Source organism: Mobula birostris, chromosome 9 (assembly GCF_030028105.1).
Source record: "Mobula birostris isolate sMobBir1 chromosome 9, sMobBir1.hap1, whole genome shotgun sequence".
Lineage (NCBI taxonomy): Eukaryota > Metazoa > Chordata > Chondrichthyes > Myliobatiformes > Myliobatidae > Mobula > Mobula birostris.
This window is the reverse complement of record NC_092378.1, coordinates 126,533,704-126,554,860: the sequence shown is the minus strand read 5'-3', so window position 1 is coordinate 126,554,860 and position 21,157 is coordinate 126,533,704. Positions and strand designations below refer to the sequence as shown.

The 21,157-nt window shown below is 39.2% G+C and overlaps 1 protein-coding gene across 1 annotated transcript in view; it reads right to left on the bottom strand.

The window, feature by feature from the left end:
* The window catches only part of gpr139 (G protein-coupled receptor 139), a 71,817-nt gene extending 51,639 nt beyond the window's left edge, over positions 1 to 20,178 (bottom strand). Inside the window, exon 1 of the mRNA XM_072269521.1 lies at positions 20,052 to 20,178. Coding sequence (XP_072125622.1) covers positions 20,052 to 20,178 — 127 coding nt within the window. The remainder of the gene's footprint in view (positions 1 to 20,051) is intronic.
* Between the last annotated feature and the right edge of the window lie 979 nt (positions 20,179 to 21,157).

The following is a 21,157-nucleotide window of genomic DNA, read 5'->3' as shown; positions in this document are numbered from 1 at the left end:
GAGAGATCTGACACCTGACCAGGTTCATTTCCCAATACCAGATCAAGTACAGTCTCTCCTCTTGTAGGCTTATCTACATATAGTGTCAAGAAACCTTCCTGAACACACCTAACAAACTCTACCCCATCTAAACCCCTTGCTCTAGGGAGATGCCAATCGATATTTGGGAAATTACAATCTCCCACCATGACAACTCTGTCATTATTGCACCTTTCCAGGTTCTGTTTCCCTATCTGCTCCTTGATATCCCTGTTACTATTGGGGCGGCCTATAAAAAACACCCGGTAGAATTATTGACCCCCTTCCTGTTCTTAACCTTCACCCACAGAGACTCCGTAGACAATCCCTTCATGACGTCCACCTTTTCCGTAGTCGTGACACTACATCTGATCAACAGTTCAACAGTTCCGTGCCCCCACCCCTATTGCCTCCCTCCCTGTCCTTTCTGAAACATCTAAAACCTGGTACCTGAGGGAACCATTCCTTTCCCTGAGCCATCCAAGTCTCTGTAATGGCCACCACATCATAGCTCCAAGTACTGATCCACAATCTAAGCTCATCCGCTTTGTTCACAATACTCCTTGCGTTAGAATAGACACGTCTCAAACCACCGGTCTGAGCACGTCCCCTCCTCTTCACTTGCCTATCCTCCCTCACACACTGTCTCCAAGTTTTCTCTATTTGTGAGCCAACTACCTCTTCCCCAGTCTCTTCAGTTCGGTTCCCACCCCCAACAATTCTAGTTAAACTCTCCCCTGTAGCCTTAGTAAACCTCTTCGCCAGGATATTGGTCCCACCTGGGATTCAAGTGCAACCTGTCCTTTTTGTACAGGTCACACCTGCCCCAGAAGAGGTCCCAATAATCCAGAAATCTGAATCTCTGCCCCTGCTCCAATCCCTGAGCCACGCATTTATCCTCCACCTCATTCTATTCCTATACTCACTGTCACATGGCACAAGCAGTAATCCCGAGATTACTACCTTTGCGGTCCTGCTTCTCAACTTCATCTCTAACTCCCTGTAGTCTGTTTTCAGGACCTCTTCCCTTTTCCTACCTATGTCATTGGTACCAATATGTACCATGACCTCTGGCTGTTCTCCCTCCCACTGCAGGATATCGTGGACATGATCTGAAACATCCCAGACCCTGGCACTTGGGAGGTAAACTACCATCCGAGTTTCTTTCCTGCGTCCACAGAATTGCCTGTTTGACCCCCTAACTATAGAGTCCCCTATCACTACTGCCTTTCTCTTCCTTTCCCTACACTTCTGAGCTACAGGGCCGGACTCTCTGCCAGAGGCACGGCCACTGTTGATTCCCCCACGTAGGTTGCCCCCCCCGCCCCAACAGTACTCAAATAGGAGACCTAACCTTAGAATGTGAACCACAGAAAAGGAGGTTAGAATTTGAAACGCATAAAATGTCTCTGAATAGTGCATAAAACCAAAGATGTTATTGATGTGACAAATCCTCCCATGATGCAAATGACTGGCGGTTCAAAGAAAAAGTCTGAAGAAATTGTCTCAGACAAAGTCACATAAAGAGAGTGTGCAAGGAGGACAAAAAGCCCAACCAAGTGAAAAGTCTCAAACACAAAATGAAGCAAATGCATAAAGTTACTGAATGTAAAACAGAATCAGACAACACAGAGTATGACAAAGGTGAGCTGTCATGCCTAGAACTGCATTGTATAACTGAAACAGACAACAAAATCACCTGGATTGCAATAGTTGTGTCCGGCATAAAACTAAAAATGGAGCTGGATACAGGGTTAGCTTTGTTCATAATTTCAGAGGCTGGCTGCAGCAGAGTGTTCCCTAAGATACTTTTAGAGAAGACCTCAATGATGCTAAAAGACGTACACAAGGGAAAAAGAGTCTCCCAAAGGCAAACTGAAAGTAAATGTAACATATGGAGGCTAAACCTAATAATTAGAGCTTTATGTACTGAGAAGTGGAGGACCAGCACATTTCGGACGTGAATGGTTGAGAAAAATCCAACTGGACTGGCACAATCAAAGCTCTCAGTATGACTTCACAGGCAATGGCAGCCCAAATGGTAACACTCACCAGGGACTGGGAATAGACAAACAGATTGAAGACTTGGCCAAAAGCAGTTCAAGATGCTAATAAGTTCAAAATGTACCCCCCACAGGCACTGTTACACCCGTGGGAGTGGCTGTCATCACCATGACAAAGAGTACCTATTGATTTTGGCGGCCGTTCATGGACCCCATGTTCCTGATGGCTGTGGATTCTCATTGGAAGTGGCCGGAGATCATACCAATGATGTCAACCACCTCAGCAAAGACTGTCTCCGCTCTGAGTACTACCTTTGCCGGAAATGGCTTACCAGAGCAAATTGTGAGTGACAATGGACCACAATACGTGTAAGAAGAATTCCAACTGTTCATAAAGAAAAATGGTATCAGACAATTCAAGTGTGCTCCTCACCACCCAGCAATGAATGGGTTAGCTGAAAAGTTTGTCCAAATCTTCAAAAAGTCCATTAAAGTAATGGACAAGGGGGACATTTCTTTACAGCACAAGGTAGACAACTTCCTTTTTGTGTGTCTGAACTCTGTTCATGCGATGAAAAATCAAACACCTGCAATACTGTTCATGAGCAGGAATCTGAAATTGCGCATAGACCTCCAGAAACCAGACCTCCAGAGGGAAGTGCAGAATAAACAGTTCAGCCAGTTTCCAAGTGAAGCACCAAGGAGTTTCGAGATTGGACAGGAATTCCTAGCACATTATTACCAAGGAGACAAGTGGACACCTGGTAAGATCGCTACAAGAACTGGACCACTGGCGTACGCAGTGGATGTTGGAGGTCAGACACGGAGGTGTCATGTGGACCAGATACTGGATGCTCAACTGAAGAACACACCTCAGTTAATTGAATCCAACAAGACAGACATTGCAGGTCACTGGACTTAACTTCCAGTGATGATGCCACTGACAGCGATATGACGCCAGAAACCGAACGTTGTCTTAGACAAGACATCTACTAAACCTGATACCATTCCACAGGTCCAGGGGCTCTATCCTATGAGAAACAGAGTGCCACTCAAAACACGGAATCTTTAGAACTGTGAAGTTAGTTATTGTGACTGCTATTTGAAAGCATGTTTATGTGGCTTATGGGTGTATGAAAGGGAAATTGAATGCTTTGTATATATGCAGTTTTATGTTGCATTAATCTAAAGGGGAAGTGTAATGTATGGATCTATCTATTTTAGAGTAATGACCCCCCCACACACCACTGCATATTGATCTGTTGTCTGTGCATGTGCTGTTGTCTACGCATGTGCATTGTTCTCTCTCGCTCTTGCTGTGATGTGAATGCACCAGTTAAAGTCATCTCCCACGTGTGTGCCTTTATTTGATTGATATGTAGTTGTGCATAGACACAAGAGTAAATATACATGCTATACATGCTATGTGTGTTATGTGCTGTTTTCACTATGGGCCCTGAAGGAATTTTGTTTGTCTGACCACATTCATGTGTATGGCTGAATGATAATTTAAACCTGAACTTGAACTTGTAGCTTTGTCAATATGTGTCAAAGCTGGGGACTGCAGCATAGCTTGTTTGACTTGGTAATAAATATGATTAAGACAAGACATAGCAGGCATTTAAAGTTGTAAATGGAGGCTTAGTATCCAGCTGATGAAATCCAGGAAGGGAGAGTGGATTTCTTCTATGCCTGATACTACAAAATGACTGTACAAAGTTGGATTTTGCAATATGGTTCATTGACTGCAACTCACTATACTTGCAGTGACGCTCTCTTTGTTAAATGAAGACGTAAATATCCCATGCCTTGTCCAAATTAAGTTTAACCTGGTCAAGTACTTACACTGTAGAAGGAAAACTGAATGTTTGATAACTTTCAGTAAGATCTGGCGCTCTCCATTGACACTTTATGGATGCTGATATTGTTGACCAAATGTTATCAGCACTCAGCATCCAGACCAGGATTGCCAGTTGACCACATGACCAGAAAACTCTCCTTGACTTAAGCTTATTTCTCAGTGACTTGGAGATGCCTTTATACAGAAGAAGTACAGAGTTAAATATTATTTTTCTTTGTGTTCTCAGAAAGCCAAATTAATGTAATAAATTATAGTTCTACTATACTTCATTTTCCTGCCCATTGATTCAGAATATCCAAAAGTTTACTCGTCTCAGACTAGAATGTGATGAAAGGCAAACCGTTCACACATCTCATCAGCAAGACTTTATGGCTCTTGTACTCTGAACACCCTGTAGTAAAATCGACTTGCCTTCCAATTTGCTTGCTTTATGTGTATGTGAACTTCATATGTTTCATGAACTCAGATCTCTATGCAGTTTCTCACAAGTTAAAAACTGCTTTTCTATTCTTCTTACTAAAATGAATAGTCTCATATCTTCCCAAATTATTCTTTATTACCCCGTGGTTCATCTAAGGTGTGTCTATAATGGCTCACTTTCCAATCTAGTTTTATGTCATCAGCAAGCATTGTCTTTTCATCCGCATGCATAAACACCTTAGAATATGAAAGTTAAAAATGGAATGATTTAGCTGTCTCCCTTATGAGGCAGTTGGAGAGTCCCATAGCTCAAATATTTCTTGATCCTTTTTCTCTTCATTGACCAGCATTTTCTGCTCTTATTTCTTTTTCAGATTATCTGCAATATTTTGTTTAGATTTTCCCTTCCTGGGCTGATAGGCCTCCATTTGTGCTTTATTATTCTGCGACTCTAAATAACTTGTGCAAATGGCTTCACAATTCCTGAGATCTGTAGGTAGGTTACTTTTTCCTCAGTTATGTAAAGAAACAAAAAACTTGTATTTATATGGAGCTTTTCTTGTTTTCAAGACATTTCAAAACAAGTTATTACTACATAATTTAATTTCAAATTATTGTCAATGTCATTTTGTAGGGAAAAATGAGATCCAATACTAATAAAACACAGACACAACCAGAAAATGAATCAATGATTTGATTAGTCCTGATGAAGGGTCTCAGCCTGAAACGCCGACTGCACCTCTTCCTAGAGATGCTGCCTGGCCTGCTGCGTTCACCAGCAACTTTGATGTGTGTTGCTTGAATTTCCAGCATCTGCAGAATTCCTGTTTTCAATGATTCGATTGTTCACTCTTCTTCAAAATACAAAATTCAGTAGATTTTGGTTTAATCCTACATCTGGAACATGGCTAACAAGAGAAAATCTGCAGATACTGGAAATCCAAGTAACACACATAAAATGCAAGAGGAATTCAGCAGGCCAGGCAGCACCTATGAAAAAGAGTACAGTCGACGTTTCGGGCTGAGATCCCTAATCACAACTGGAAAAAAAAGGTGAGGAGTGAGAGTAAGGAAGTCGGCTGAGGGGGGTGGGGGGGAAGAACCACAGGGTGACGGGTGAAACTGGGAAGGGGGTGGGGTGAAGTAAAGCACTGGGAAGTTAATTGGTGAAAGCGATACAAGGCTGGAGAAGGGGGACTCTGATAGGAGAAGATAGAATGCCATGGAAGAAAGTAAAGGGGGAGGACCACCAGAGGAAGGGAGGTGATATGCTGGTAAGGACTAAGGAGACAAGGTGAGAGGGAAGTGGGAATGAGGAATAGTGAAGGGGGGGGGGACATTACTGGAAGTTTGAGAAATTGTTGTCTTCCTTAAACAGTGTTTGTTAGATTAGGCACTGATGTGCTGTAATTAGACATCCATTGAAAACATCGATAATCATAATCTTTAAGTATATGGTGAAATTGTGAACTGTACAAATGATGCTTCTGGGCTATGGACATCTCACATTAATTGTTATCTGTGCCTATGCTTGCACAGCAATATATCCAGTCATTTGGGAAAGGAAATCGGAGAAGTTGTCCTATGAACTTAGCCCAATCCAAAAAAAAATGAATATGATATTTGCTTGGCTTTATTTTTGGAAGTTTAAGTATTTGTAGACTTGATTATTGTCTACTCATTGTGACTTTCCTGCTCCCAACCCCCAATGGCGCTCTATTGACGTGCATCTTCTGTTTCAATGTATCGGCCTTCAGTGTTTAAATGGATCTTTATGGAGTCCTCTATTTAAGAGACCTGGTGCCAATTGATGTGGTTGTCACTGTGTGGTTAGATTCCAGCAACCAGAGGTTTTAGTCACGGATAATCAGTTTTTATCTACAATCATACACTTCTCTATTTGGTGGTGATGTAATTCACAATCTACCCATGACACTAAGGCTCTAGAGTTTAAAAAGTATACAAGTCAGAATAGAAGGGACAACAAGACATTCAATACATCAAGCTACTTCTGCTTGGCACCTGCAGTATATTTTGCATCCAACCCCCATATGGTTAATTTCCTGAGAACGATGAAAACATTAAAATAGAAGATCATTCAAAAATTCTCTTCTGACTTCCTAAAACATGAACATGGGCTGTATTATATTTTATATTGAAGGTGACTTTTTCATCTCCCTTCCATGTTTGGAACCTATGCTGTTCCATAGTTTATAGTTATCTGTGTGAATGCTAATAAACTGCAATCATTTTCACAATCAGATATTAACCATCATCTTTTGTAAATAAATAATCAACATGCAATTCTTTTCATGTGGATCTGTTCTATATACCTTTTACTCTTATGGGGAGGGAAAAATACTGCTGTCTGTGATCCCTTTTAAAATTAGCTTGTTAAGTATTCAGTCTTTTTAATGCTCTGATCAAAGTTTAACTTTAGTATCTTGTTTGCATTTGCATTATCCAAACCGCGTAGCATTTAAAGACTTCAATCATTCGTTTTAAGCTTTGACCTTTTGTTCTCATTGCAAGCCCATCCCCATGTTTCTCTGAGCTTCTGATCATTTATTCATGTCCTGCTGTTGCCTTATATAGACTTAATGCTCTTTATTTGCAATTGTATTTTTTGTAGTCATGTTATTTTACATATGCTTAATTATTTCTTTAAAAGCACCTGAATCATGTCTCCTCTTTATCTTTTTTTCCCAACAATGAAAAAGGGTCTCAGCTCTGTGAAGTTATTGTGACAGCTCATGCATGGGAATTATCTGTGGGATACTAACAAAGGGTGTAGTTAAATCACATTAATTCTCTATCTCACCTGCTCTGACCTCTAAGTCTGTGGCCTTATTCAATGTTCAAACGAAGCTCACCAAAACCTTGAGGAAATGCCCCCCCATTTTCTGTCTGGGCATGTTGCAGCCTTCACAACTCGATAATGAATTTAACAACTTCAGACAGCCAGCTTTTCCAGGTTTCTGTCAGAACTGGCCTCTTCTGTTTTAAGACAGTTATCTGTTATATGAATTTTCTTCTCTCTCTATCACTCTCTAGCTCCCTGTCTCTATCTTTCTTTCTTTATCTCTCTCTGTCTCTATCTCTATTTCCAGGTGTTACCTGATCTATTGGATATTCACAGCAATCTTCATTTGCTATCAACTCTCAATAGATCCCTCAAAGTTGCTGCGCATGTTGATGGGGGGTTAAGAAGGCATATGGCGCGTTATTCTTCATTAGTCGGGGATTGAGTTGTGTCTGCCTAATTGATTAATGCTCATGAAGAAATCATTAATGTGTTTGACTCCCTGCATCAGCTGCCTCTTTGTGGTTTATCTCTCCTGGTGATTAAAGGTGGAACTTCAATTACTCCTCCATCTCCTTATCATGGTCGTCAGAGCACTTCTGGTTTTTCTTGGTAAAAGAGAAGTAAATGTGTTTTCAATGCCAATTGCTACAAGCTTCAGAGCAGTTGTGGACATTTGGTAGCTCCTGTAGCTCCTGTGAGCGGGGACTTGACAGGCTGTTCATTGAGCGCTGCCTGATATCAGCTGCCTCTGAGAGGTCTTTGCAAACTTTGACATTGATCTTCTCACAGCAGCACTCACGTTGAGGTTGATGTTTTAAGGTGAGCTGGAACAAAATAATAGGGAGGATGACCAGTCCAGCAGTCATTGATGCCTCTCAAGGTGAAGGCGATGAAAATAGCTGTGGATATTTGCTCAGATAATGATGTAATCTAACATGTGACAGTGCAATGGTCTCTAGTGTTGCCATGGCATCTTGATCTTCCTCCTCTAGTGAAATGGGGTGTGTATCTGGTCAGGTATATTTTTAAGGATAAAAAAGCTCAGTTATAGTCTTCACTACTCCTTTCTGACTCATCATGCCATGCCATGGGTTTATCCCTTTACCCCGGATTCTGAAATCGCCCAGGAGGATTGGATTCTGAAAATCCACCTGGTTCACTGGATGGATGTGAAGGATAAGCTCAACAATGACAGTGTTGTCTCCCTGGCCTACATCCTCAGCAGTCAGGCTCTGCGGCCCTGGTTACTGTCAAGTGACGACATAGGACTACATTAGGCTGACCACATCATTCGCAAGCCCATCACCAGGCTCCTGACACCAACACCCTACCCATATGTTATGAGCTCTTACAGAGGTGGAAAGAGAGAAAAATAATTTAAGGATGTGTCAAAGCATTCTTGAAGAACTATAACACTTGCACCAACTGCTCGTAACCTCTGGCCCATGACAGCTCAATGTGGAGAAGGAGCCTTCAGGATGGTGACAAGAACATTGATGCCAAGCATCAGGAGGACACAGTAAGCAGTGGAGGGAGTTACCACCTTCCATGTTAACCATGCACTCACTACCAATCAGCCATCTTCTATCCCATCTGTGAAGAGTACACATCGACTCATCAGCCACATCACTGCCCACAACGCTGAAGTGGAAGAGAGTCACCATCTGTCCTAAGGGATTGCCTAAGTGGAAGAACGTCAGCTGCTAAGATCTCTACTTTGTCCTCTATGTTGTTCTGCTTTAAAAATGACTTGGGGTCTCCTTGACAATTGGAAGAGAACGCATAGATAGAATAGTAAAGGGCAAGGAGCATGGCTAGGCCTAGAGCACACACGAGGCCCTCCCTCCCTGTGTATTTCATTCTCTGTGTGGAAACCACAGTTAATGAATGGACAGTGCACTTTCAGGTTGATATCCACTCAGCTTTGCATCAATAAGTCATTCAATTAGCATCAAATATGAGGCAACTGTTAGAAATTGCATAAATATTTTTTAGCTTGACAGAATAGGGGAAAATGATTTCAATAATAGTCGAAGTTTAATTGGTCCAGGGATTTTTAGGTACAATCTGTATCACGATTTTCCTTAATACATGTCATCTGTGGAGTCAAGAAACATAAGTTAAAATTGAAATCATTTCTTAATTTTTTCATATGAACTCTGTGATAGTGAGTTTTGGAGAGACTTGGAGAGTGATCAGTGAATTCTACAAGGACAACTTTTCATTATTCAAATAGCTGTAACATGGAGGTCGCCTGTATTAGCCTTTTGCAGATCATGCATCTGGACACACAGATTGTTCAGCAGCTTAGAACTCTGCAACTGTTCATCTTTGAGATAACCTGTGTTTATTTTTACTTTTCATCCAAAACTAGATTTTTCCCCATTTCCCACGTTATCTTCATTTTGTAAGATATTTGCCCTTCACTTAACCCATCCATATCCATTTAACAGTCTGCTTATCTTCTCTTCGCAACTTATTTTCCAAGCAACTATTACGTCCTCAGTAAATTTAACAACAACCCCTACAACAACTTTGGTCAAGTATTTGCAAACTGTGAAAACTTGAGGTCTCGGCACTAACCACCCAGAAAGACTCATCAAAGAAAATATTCATGCCAGAGGTAACTCTAGGCTCAGTATTCACATGGCCCAGAATTAATTCAGTATGGTCCGGGATGAATCATTAATTCCTTTTACAATATGCCCAAAATACTCAAAAGTTTCAAATGATCGATATCACTTGAACTTATTCAAGAGTCCATTAGGTCAGTCTGAAGCCACGGAGGTACTCACTGAAAAGTGGTCCTTGAGCCATAGTGACTGATCATTTGGAATGGGGCTCATGGTGTGGGTGAAGAATGACAAACAATTTTATTGTGAAGTTAGATGGGACTGATGGGACTGTCCCGATTCTCTAAAATCCACTTTAAATGATCTTAAGGACAATTAATTACCAGTTCTCAAGATAGCACAGCAAGTTCATGATAGAAAATTCCAGGGATCTGGAAAAACAGTGCACACACAATTTTACCAAACTTGACATAGACCTCCAAAAATCAAACCTGATTGACCTGATCTAAATTGGTGTACAGAACACTAGTCAGCCAATTTTATCAGCCAATGCACATATTCCCTCTGAACTCTTAAAAAAACTCATTTAAAATGTTTTTTTCATAATAATCAATTCTTCTCCTTTTGGTTATAGATCTCACTGCTTCCTTCACTATGTTATTGCTTTTATAATTAAAATTCATCTGCCTTTTCTCAGTCCTTTGCCTAATACCTCTGAGGCAAACTAAGACAATTCATCATTATCAGCTTTTTTAAATGGTATATCAATCTTTATTTATTTAATTGTTATTAGTGGGCTTCAATTGTCTTAAAAACCTGTAACTGCAGACATTTATAAAAAGACCTTTGTAAAGTTCTCCAACAACCTTTCATTTTAGAAAGTGCTCTTTCAAAAATGTTGCTACCTATACAAAAAAATAAATAAAGATAGTGTTTTTCACAGGTTCAGTGTATCCTCACCTCTGTGCAGTCAATAAAACACTCTTGATGTGCAGTCATTGAAGTGATGTAGTAAACATCACCTGTGGACTCCAAGAACCCACAAACAATAAAAATCATCGTGAGCAGAAACTATCTTTAACCATGTAGGTTGAAAGATAAATAAAAGACTGGAGAACTTTCATGAGCTCCTTTGAAGTTGTGAGAAAGGATCTATTAAATCCATACAACTCATCCAAAATGGAGGAACTCAGCATCTGCAGCTTTTCTCCTGTTTCTATTAAATCAATGAATAGTTTAAGTTCTTCTCAGAAGGATCTTACCGGTACCCCTGATAGTTCAGCAGTGTCCTAGTACTGCATTGAGTTCCTTTTTCTTAGAGATGCAGCATAGTAACAGGCCCTTGCAGCCCAATGAGTTTGTTCTACCTGATTACAACCATGGAACCAGTTAATCTACTAATTCATTTGTCGTTGGAATGAGGGAGGAAACTGGAGCACCTGGAGAAAACCCATCAGCCATGGGGAGAACATGCAATCTCCTTACAGGCAGTGGCAGAGTTGAACCCAGATCACTGATGCTGTAATAACGTTACACTAACCACAACACTACTGTGCTGCCCCACCCCACCTTTAAATTATGCTATTCAGTAAAATGCTCATACACATTCCACCAAATATCAATATTAAGGTAATCTGCTTTCATAAAGTTATTCTTTAACCCAATTTCGTTTTTGATCACAACTTAAGCCAGAATAGCTGTGGATGAAATGAAGTTAAGAGGACTCTCATTTCATATTATGCAAATGCATGCTCAGCCGTAATATTGGTTACTGTCTCCTAGCTGAGAAATCTGTGCCTTTGCATATCCTTACTTATTTAATCATACAGCGCAGAACAAGTCCTTCCAGCCCAACGAGCCGCACCGCCCAGCAACCCATCTATTTAACCCTAACCTAATCACAGGGCAGTTTACAATGACCAATTAACCTACTAACTGTTGTGTCTTTGGAATGTGGGAGGAAAATGAAGCACCTGGAGGAAATGTACACGTTCATGGGAAGGACGTACAAGTTCTTTAGAGAGGCCACAGGAAATGAACTCTGAACTCCAATGCTATAATAGCGTCAGGCTAACTGCTATACTATTGTAGACCCCATTTATATAATAATGTGGTGCAAACTGCACAGATGCCTGAATTTACCTTTGGGACAGGCATATGCAGATGGCAGGTGCATCCAGGTAAGATGACAATCAGTGGTTGATGTTTATTTTGGAAGCAGACCTTGCTGGTGGTTTTACTGGTTCAAGGAAAGCTGGGATGAAAGCACCGGAAATGAGAGACAGCTAAAAGAAGAACTCAAGCAAGTGCTCTTTGAAGTGTTCCGGGATTTTCACTTTTGCTCTGTGCTCATTCTGAAATCTAATGAAACAATAGATTTCTGACAGAATAGCAAAGTTCAATGCTTTTTTTTTTGAACATGAGAAATGGATCTTCATTTAAATATAGACGGAGGTTTTTATGTTACAAGTTTCTACAATCACTAGTTCCTTAGCATATATGGGAGTTTCGATGAAATAGTATGTTTTCACGAGAAGCATAAACAGGAAGTTCTAGAAATACTTAGCAAGTCAGACAGTGTCTATGGAAAGAGAGGCAGCCAAAATTTCAGACCTGTGACTTTTGTCAGAGTTGGGAAAGAGAGAGATGCACATAGCTTTGCAGTGGGAGAGAAGATAGGCGGAGGGATGCGTAGAACAAAGGGAATGTCTATGATAGGATTAGCAGAAATGGCTTAATGGGGGCAGTCATCAGCATGGAGCTACTGCTTTTCGGTGCAAAACATTTGGTATGTGAATTGATGTAACTGATTAAATTTTTTAAATCAGATACTTTGAAATGACTAAACCCGAAATGTAATTTTGCAAAATATGTTTTTTTCCCTAAGGAACTGCGTACTTGCTGGAAATTCAGTTGCAATACTCTTTGAAGGAATGGTAAGAGATGGGTGCTGGTTGAAAGCTCCATATCTATAATTTTCCTTTTACTGTCAGTATTTTCAAAAATAGACAAGATGGTGCTGAAATTTAAAGGGTGCGTGAGTGTGTTATTACTTATGTAATCTGTCAGTTTTAGTGTGGTTGTGTGAAGTCCCTATCAATCTTAAGCCTAAGATGAAGAAACAGATCTAGACTGCAGGAGTATAGTCTCACAGGGTGCATACTTCCAACCTGTAAGGAAATATCATTGACATCCATCTGTTCAGAAAGTCAATGCCAGAGACTTCCCTCTGTGACAAGAGGCCCAAAAGGAATTTCCACTTTCCTAACAAACTAAGAAAACTCTCTTTGGAATGTAAAAATTTTCCATGGAAGATCTATTTTATTGCAGTTCCTCTTGTAGCTGCCTTCACTTCCAGGTGTGAGATCTGCTGAGGCTCATGGCAAACATAAAGGACAGAATTCCTCAAGTAACCTGGAATTTCCACCTTGACAAGTTGAGCTGAAGATCTGTCCACAACTTACTGGAATGTAATAGGCCACAGTCAATGGGTAGAATTCTGATCTGAAAATTTGCTGGATTAAATTTATGGTATAAAGGCAGAAAATGTTTATTCAGTTCTGTCCAATCCCAACAAAGCAAAAAACTGTGACTGCTGGAAAGGTGAAGAACTACTGGAAACACCAAGAAGCTCAGCCAGCGTTAAAGAATGAGAGACAGTTTCATGTTGGTGACTTTTCTTCAGAACAGACCCACTGTTTTTATGTCCATAACTTTAGGCCTAATACTTTGGATAGAAGAAAGAACCTGTTTCCGTTGTTGCAACTTTACCTGTACTTTGATACCTTTCACTGATGCTCTCAAATTCCTTTTAGAGAAAATTAATGAATCTACTTCAAGCACAGTTTATGTTTTGGAACCTGTCACAATTTTCCAACAATCTGAACCCTTCCCATCCACAACTGGCTGTTAGTCATATACCTATCTTTAAAAAATTTTTGAAGCTTTTTTTTCCATTTAAGTACATCTATCTGATTGCATTTCTGTAAAACAGTGTTAATGTCTTTTTTCTTTCTACCACAAAATCACTTCCTGTCATCCCAACAGCATAAAATATTTTCTTCCAATTTATTCTCAGGCTCTTGTGTTGTATGATCTGACCAGTCTGGTCATGACTTTGCAGTCAGAGATTCGGGGCATGTCATATCAGCTTTGTAAGGAACTTCAGTTTTGGAGATGATGCCCTGACATCTGATCTTCATCTATTCATGAATTTGAATCTCGTCAAATTGCTAATAATAATTAACCTCATAACATTTCTAACATTACTAAATTTGAGGCCTGAATGTTAAATCTACCTGTAACTCCTGGAACGCTTAATGCAAACTCTGAATCATATTTAGATTTTGACAAGTGGCATGACCTCTGATTAACCTGCACTTTCCAATTGTTCTGTATGCTCTTTATTTTCTTCACGGTTTTTGAGAATCCTGTTTACAATGCTAATGAGTCTGTGGCTCCTATTGTGTTCATACTCATGAATCCCCTTCATACATAACGCACAGATTAAAAAATCTGCTGAGGCTAGAAATGTAAATTGAAACACAATAAATTGGGTGGTATTGTTTCAGATCGAAAATCCCACCAATCCCTTCAAATTTCTTTTATTTCCTTTTTAATTCCCACAAAAGATACCCAATCTGAAATGTTAACTCTGATTTTTTACCCTCAGATGTGGCCTAACCTGTTGAATATCTACAGCATTTTTCTGTTTTATTTTAGTTGTTGCTGGGCCATTGCTTACAATTTTCCTCTTTTTCATTCTACCTTAATGATGTTCTGAACTGTAAATCCGCCCAACGTCATCAGACCTCAAGCTACTGATTGTGTTTCTTGGGCTGTCTCTAACTGAGTGCTTCTGCCTACCTTGAATGGGTGCCTCCATGTTCCTCTTCACTTGTATGCATTCCATAAACTCAGAAACTTAAAACTCAATTTAGTCCATTTCCAGATATTTCTAATCTTTCTCTGTGACTGTCCAGAACATTTCACAGAATAAATATTCATAAAGTACTGAAGCTCAAACAATCTCAAATATCACAGTTAACTGTGTTCTGTATCAAACACTATTTCAGGCAAAAGTTCTGTATTTACCCAGCTGCCTTCTAATTCTCCCATCTCGAACATCTATCTCTTGTTTGTACAATTTGCTTCAACGTTTTTGAAAGAATGGCTAGCATAGACACATCCTTTCCTGCTCTAAAAAAACTTAGTCAGGTCAAATTCAAGGATGCACATTTAGTGGCCACTTCGTTAGTTAACTCCTGCATCTAACAAAGTGGCCACTGAGCGCATGTTCATGGCTTTCTGCTGCTGTCACCCACCCACTTCAAGTTTTGCCATGTTGTGCATTCAGAGATGCTCTTCTGCACACAACTGTGTGACATGTGGTTATTTGAGTTACTGTCACCTTCCTGTCAGCATGAACCAGCCTGGCCATTCTCCTCCGACCTCTCTCATTAACAAAGTGTTTTTGCCCACAGAACTGGTGCTCACTGGAATTTTTTATTTGTTTTTTACACCATTATCTGTAAACTTTAGAGACTGTTGTGTGAAAATCCCAGAGCTTCTGAGAACCTCAAACCACCCTCTCTGTCACCAACACTTATTCCACGGTCAAAGTCACTTAGACCACATTTCTTCCCCATTCTGATGTTTGAAGTGAACAACAACTGAGCCTTTTGACCATATCTGCATGCTTTTTATGCATTTAGCTGCTGCCACATGATTGGTTAATTAGATATCTGCACTAACAAGTAGGTGTACAGGCCTACCTAATAAAGTGGCCACTAAGTGCATTTCTCTCAACAGTGGCCATTGGTTATACTCCATAATCTCCTGCAAGCTTTTGTAGAATTGCCAGGACCTAATGGATTAACACACACAAAATGGTGGAGGAACTCAGCAGGCCAGACAGCATCGATGCCAAAGAATAAACAGTCACCATTTTGGGCTGAAGTCCTTCTCCAGAAGGAGTGGGGAAGATGCCAGAATCAGAATGTGGGGGTGGGGAAAGAGGCTGGCTGGAAGGTGATAGGTGAAGCCAGGTAGGAGGGAAAGATCGAGGGCTGGAGAAGAAAGAACCTGATAGGAGAGAATGGACCAGAGGAGAAAGGGAAGGAGGAGGGAACCTGAGGGAAGTAATAGGCAGGTGAGAAAGAGTAAAAAGTCAGAGTGAGGAATAGAGGAGGGGGTGGGGGGTGATTTGTTTAATCTGGACTGCTGAAAGAACTCAGCAGCTCTGGCAATGGCTGTGGAGGAAAATACTTTCCTTGAAGAAAAGTGAATAAAAGAGCTATTCAGAAACAATGCACCACAAAGCAATGTCAGATCCTGCTGAATATTTCTGACGGGAGCCTTTCCTGCAACCGAACCCACATTCAGCCACGTGACGTTAAAAGAGTTTCAGAGTAGGTGACATCAAGACCTGACAGGCTTTCATCATACCAAAGCACTCTCTCCAGTATAGAGGTGACATGGTTCACTCTATATTGTATGTGTGAAATATACGTTTCACCTGGAAGAATGATGTGATCTCACAGCATTCAGAAAATGAATGCTAAAAATACCACTCTGTCGTTGAAAATTCTAATTTCTTCAAAAACCACAATTCCATTTAACAACTATATTTCAGTAAATGACTTTCAAATAGCAACGTGACTATAAAGTGCAAGCATTAGCTTTAAATAGCAAATCCGGCAACTATCACAATTTTTGCCCATTCTATAAGCTACTTTATTCTAATTAAAACGTGATGTGAGAAACAAGGGCTGTGTCTTTGAAGGAAATCTGCAGGTCTGTGGTGACTCATCAGTTTTGGATTATTCATTGGCCACAGTTATGAGCAGATATGAAGTGTGTAGAAAATTAAAGGAACTGAAAATCAGTTTGGGACCACGAGGGTGCTTGGTGTTGGCTGGGGACAGACTGGCATTCACAGATGCTTTGAAGGTATATACAGCCACTTGCCTGTCCTCTATATTGAGGTCCAATTTGCCTGGGGTGGGAGAATACAAAAATATTAGCAATAATGAGTGATAAAATAAAACAAATTGAATTAATTTTGTATCCAATTTTCACACTTTGTGCTTTTCTCAAGAAAGACAAAGGTCAAAAAATATAATACCTTGATAGAATTAAACCTTAGTAAAATCAAAGGTAGACAATATTCCTGTTAATTTAGCAGTTCTTTAAGCTTCATGGTGGAAGCAATTTTAAGGGAAAAGGCAAATACACACTTGTAAGGATTAGAAACTGAATATTATTTACTGTGTGTTCAATGCTAAGGCTTGTAAATCTTCCCATTCTTTTCGCTAGTGGCCAGTGAATGCTTCAGCACCATTTCAATAACCTTATCTACTAAACAACTAAAAAATTTTCAAATTCTGGAAACCTGAAATAAAAACAAAAAATAATGGTAGAGGTGAATTGTTTTAATGTAAAACTTTTTTTATGCCATGGACCCTAACCATTAACCAAGGGGTTGGGAACCCCCGATGGAGAAAGATGTGAGATTATGCTGAGATTGAGCATGTGTGCATAGTATTGAGGAGTAACCAGAGAAGTCTGTGATTGGTCAGATTCGTGACCTCAGTTCTGATAGGTTTAGTTTCTAACCAAAACCTTCATTTCCTTGTAGTGATCACAGTTTTGGTGATGTTGTAATTTTTCTTCACAGCCAATGGCAATGGAAAAGGTGTGAGTTTGTAATTGGGAAAGGATTCCTCTCAACGTCCATAGATGGCTGGATGTTTAGGGTGGTATGCACCAATTGGGGTCTCTGAAAAATGGAAGATTTCTCCGCTCTATTACATTTTCAAAGTTTCCTTACTTCTTAGATATTCGGCTAGCCTATTTGCATCTCAGCTGGACCAATCTTACTTTCCTGTACATGTCATTTTGTTGCTCTTTCACTCTATTCAGTCATGTACCATCATTACTTCAGTCATTTAATTCTTCCTGCCCTCTAACCAATCATAGACCTTCCCTCTTTAAAGGTGAAGTACAGCTTTGCAACAAATATAAACCTATCCTTCCTCCAGATGTGCAGTTGCTATGAAGCTATACCTCTCCAGTTCTTTTCATTCCCAAAGGAAGGTCTTTGGAATGAAATACTGACGGCTGAAGCAGTTTATTGCTCGTGAATGGAGCTAAGGTAATTCAATGTTAGAAGGAGAATGTAGGTTTCAGTTTTAAACAAAACTGATTCATTGTTCAGGAAAAAGTTATTTCAATCCTACCAGGCAATAGAGCATTCAATTTTTGAAGCATTTAAAAGTCTTTTGAATAATGAAGGAAACTAATCTTATGTATTCATAATTATATGCCTTCTTTGCCTTGGAAAAACATTGAGAAACATATCCATATTGGTGAGGTCTTTTCCCATTTGCAGTAATTCATACTTCTTTATCTTTTAAAATATGATAAAATATACTGGAAGAACATAATTTTCAATTTTGCAAATACTGACTTGGGTCATTCATATATCAATATATTAGCCCATAACAACTACGTATTGAACACACATCTTTTTTTAAAAAAATAGAACAAATACATTTAAATACAAACTTTATTTTCAGTGACTATGTTGGTCCAGATAAAGTTGAAGTACCTTTTTCATTATAGATAGTTTGTAAGTAAAAGTAAGCCTATGGAATCCATGTATGTTCAGGGTTTTATCTGCATGGCTCCAGTACAATTTGAATTACCTACTGAGCAGACTGTGCTTTGGAACTCTCCACTTTATTGACAAGAAGGAAGTAAATCATAAGATTATTCTTTTTGTTGGGGGGAAAGATTCTCTGAAATGGAGTAATGTGAGCCCTTACAGCTCTGAGAACTCGCATCACTGAAGTGGTGCATCCCAGCAGCTCACCTCCATCCCACTTCCCCTGCTCCCCAGTTCAGAGCCCCCATAGCTTTCAGCTCCATCTTCTCAAGGGACCAACTAGGTGCGAGGCACATTTGCATGTGGATGTTAATAAGGTCCACTCTTCAGAATGAACAAAACCTCAGGTAACCAGCATAGAATCATAAAATTAAGATAGCAATGAAGGACACCATTCAGCCCATCAATTCTGTAAAAGCTCCTTTGTAGAGCAATCCAGTTAGTTCCACTTAGTTTTTGTGTTTGTTTTCCATGTACTGCAGTTATTTTTCTCTTTGACTTGGCTGACCAATTCTATATTGAAAAGAACTATTGATTCTGTATTCTCAATCCTATGAGGCAGTCCATTTGGAATTCAAATACTTCTGTGAAAAAGATTCACTCAGCTTCTGCAGTTCATAATATTAATAGGTCCACTGCCTGGGTGTTAGAATGCATCCCTTAACACCATTGTGTCGGATCTACCAATAAGGTATATTCAAGAAATAACAATATCTGTCTTCTGTGAAATTAACTACTTAAAAAAGGTAAACATAAATCATCCCTTTATACTGTCCTCTGGTGCTGTAGAATTTTAATATTAAATGAAACCAATGAAATGATGATCAATTTCTAAGTCATTATGACCATTTATACCAACAAAATAATCATGTAAATGAAACTAATTACATTTTTACTCTGTTTTTACTAATGAAAAGATCAGATTCAATATGCTGTGATCAGCAATTCATGTCACATCTCCCAGCCTGATGGATGCTAGAATTATTAAAGCTTTTCTCTGTTTTGCACTGATTGCCACCTTTGCCATAAATTACTTTTACATATGTCATCTTTCATGCATGAAAACAGAGGGTCATACTCCCTCTGTAATGTCTAAATCTGAGGCACATTTTATGTTTTATTGTTAAGCAATTATTACCATTCATGAATTAAATTAGTTGTATGTTCACTATTATTCAGTCTATGTCTAAAATTTTGCAATGATTTGAAGTACCCATGTACTAATTCCGCAATGTGAAATGTTCTCTCTAATAGTGAAAAGAAAAATGCATCAATAAATGGCAATTTAAATCATGCTGGGACTTCTGATTTTCAGAGATCTAAAAGAAAACCCTGACCTTTTATTAAGCTTTGACATTTCCTTTTAAATCTTCTATTCATTAATCGGATTAGATTTAATTGAAAATGTAGTGCTTTCTGTAACCTTTTATAAATTATTTTATCCCACTTAATGATTTCCAATTTAAATGAAATGTTCATATTTTATAAGAAATAAAATAGAGACTGACAAACATATTTTATACGTATATTTTAGACCATTAGTAAATACAAGTTTCTATTGTAAAATAATGGATTTACAATCTTAATCACAATTTCTAGCAAAGGTAAAATTCATGTAAGTGTTAGCACAGTAAGGCAATATTATATGTGAAGGTTCTTTTGCAGAGACACTCTTCCCAATCAGATAAAAATGTGCACTCACCTGGCAAACCTAAACAGAGAAGAAAACTGTAGTAGATAACACGCACATATCCTAAACCACAGCCGTACTGCTTTCCATTGTGGGAGAGTAGAGTACTGTTGATGGTGAAAATATGATTGTGCTCCATGGACTTTTCTTGTCAGCTGGCTCAGACTGAAGAAGAACATAGACAATGAGTGCCGGCACTTTCGCTGAGGTTCTGTATCCAGTCTCAACCTCTATCCTTCAGCACATGTTTATCTTTGGATTCTTCCACCTGCTGCTTGCTGCTAGTGTGGCATAATTAGGAGAAAGTGCAATGGTTTAGCTGTCTCACTCTTAAGGGAACTGCATTGAAGTGTCATTAAAGAAGGTAAATTAATAAATTAAAATTTGATGATGTATAGTCACTTGGCAGCATCTCTGGAGTATAATTCATACAGTGCTGAAGCAGTACCTCATCTTAACCGGTTTGCTGCTTAGTAAGCTACACGGTACAGTAATTGGAATACGGGTTGTGGTTTAAAAACAGTTCATTCATTTCCTTTGCTGCTACAAATGCTTTTAACTGAAGCACTTACCTTAAGGCAGTGAAGTAGGCACTGAATGTTTATAAGAAAATAACAATTTTCCTTAAAACAAGTAAAATGAAATAAATCTTTCTGAAGATTGTAGGGCTATTATACATTGCCTACAGCAACAGTAGACTTCTATCAAGTGTCATTCTCACTGTGTCTTGCCTATCCACGTGACAAATGGTTTGAGAATGGTAAGCATGAAAGATTACAATGACGTACCACAGAAACACGTTGCAGCTGCAGATAATAAACTATATGCTTGTTTGCACAATTTCTGTGGCCATGACATATAGAATAATTAAGAGTATTCACAGCATTCTTTGGCTCTGATTTTATACTTAATACGGGAATAAATGGCAGAATCAACATGAATTAAATGGATCAAAAGTTCTTAATTTTATTTTTTTAAATATGAATTTTGTCACTACAGAATTGTTCTGGAAATGGAATTGGCAGTTCTCATCCCAACAAGGTTGCCCTCTTGGTGTTTGACAGTAAATGTGTAATTGAAGGAAGGAGGCATCTATTTTGTGCCCTTGTGTCATCTGG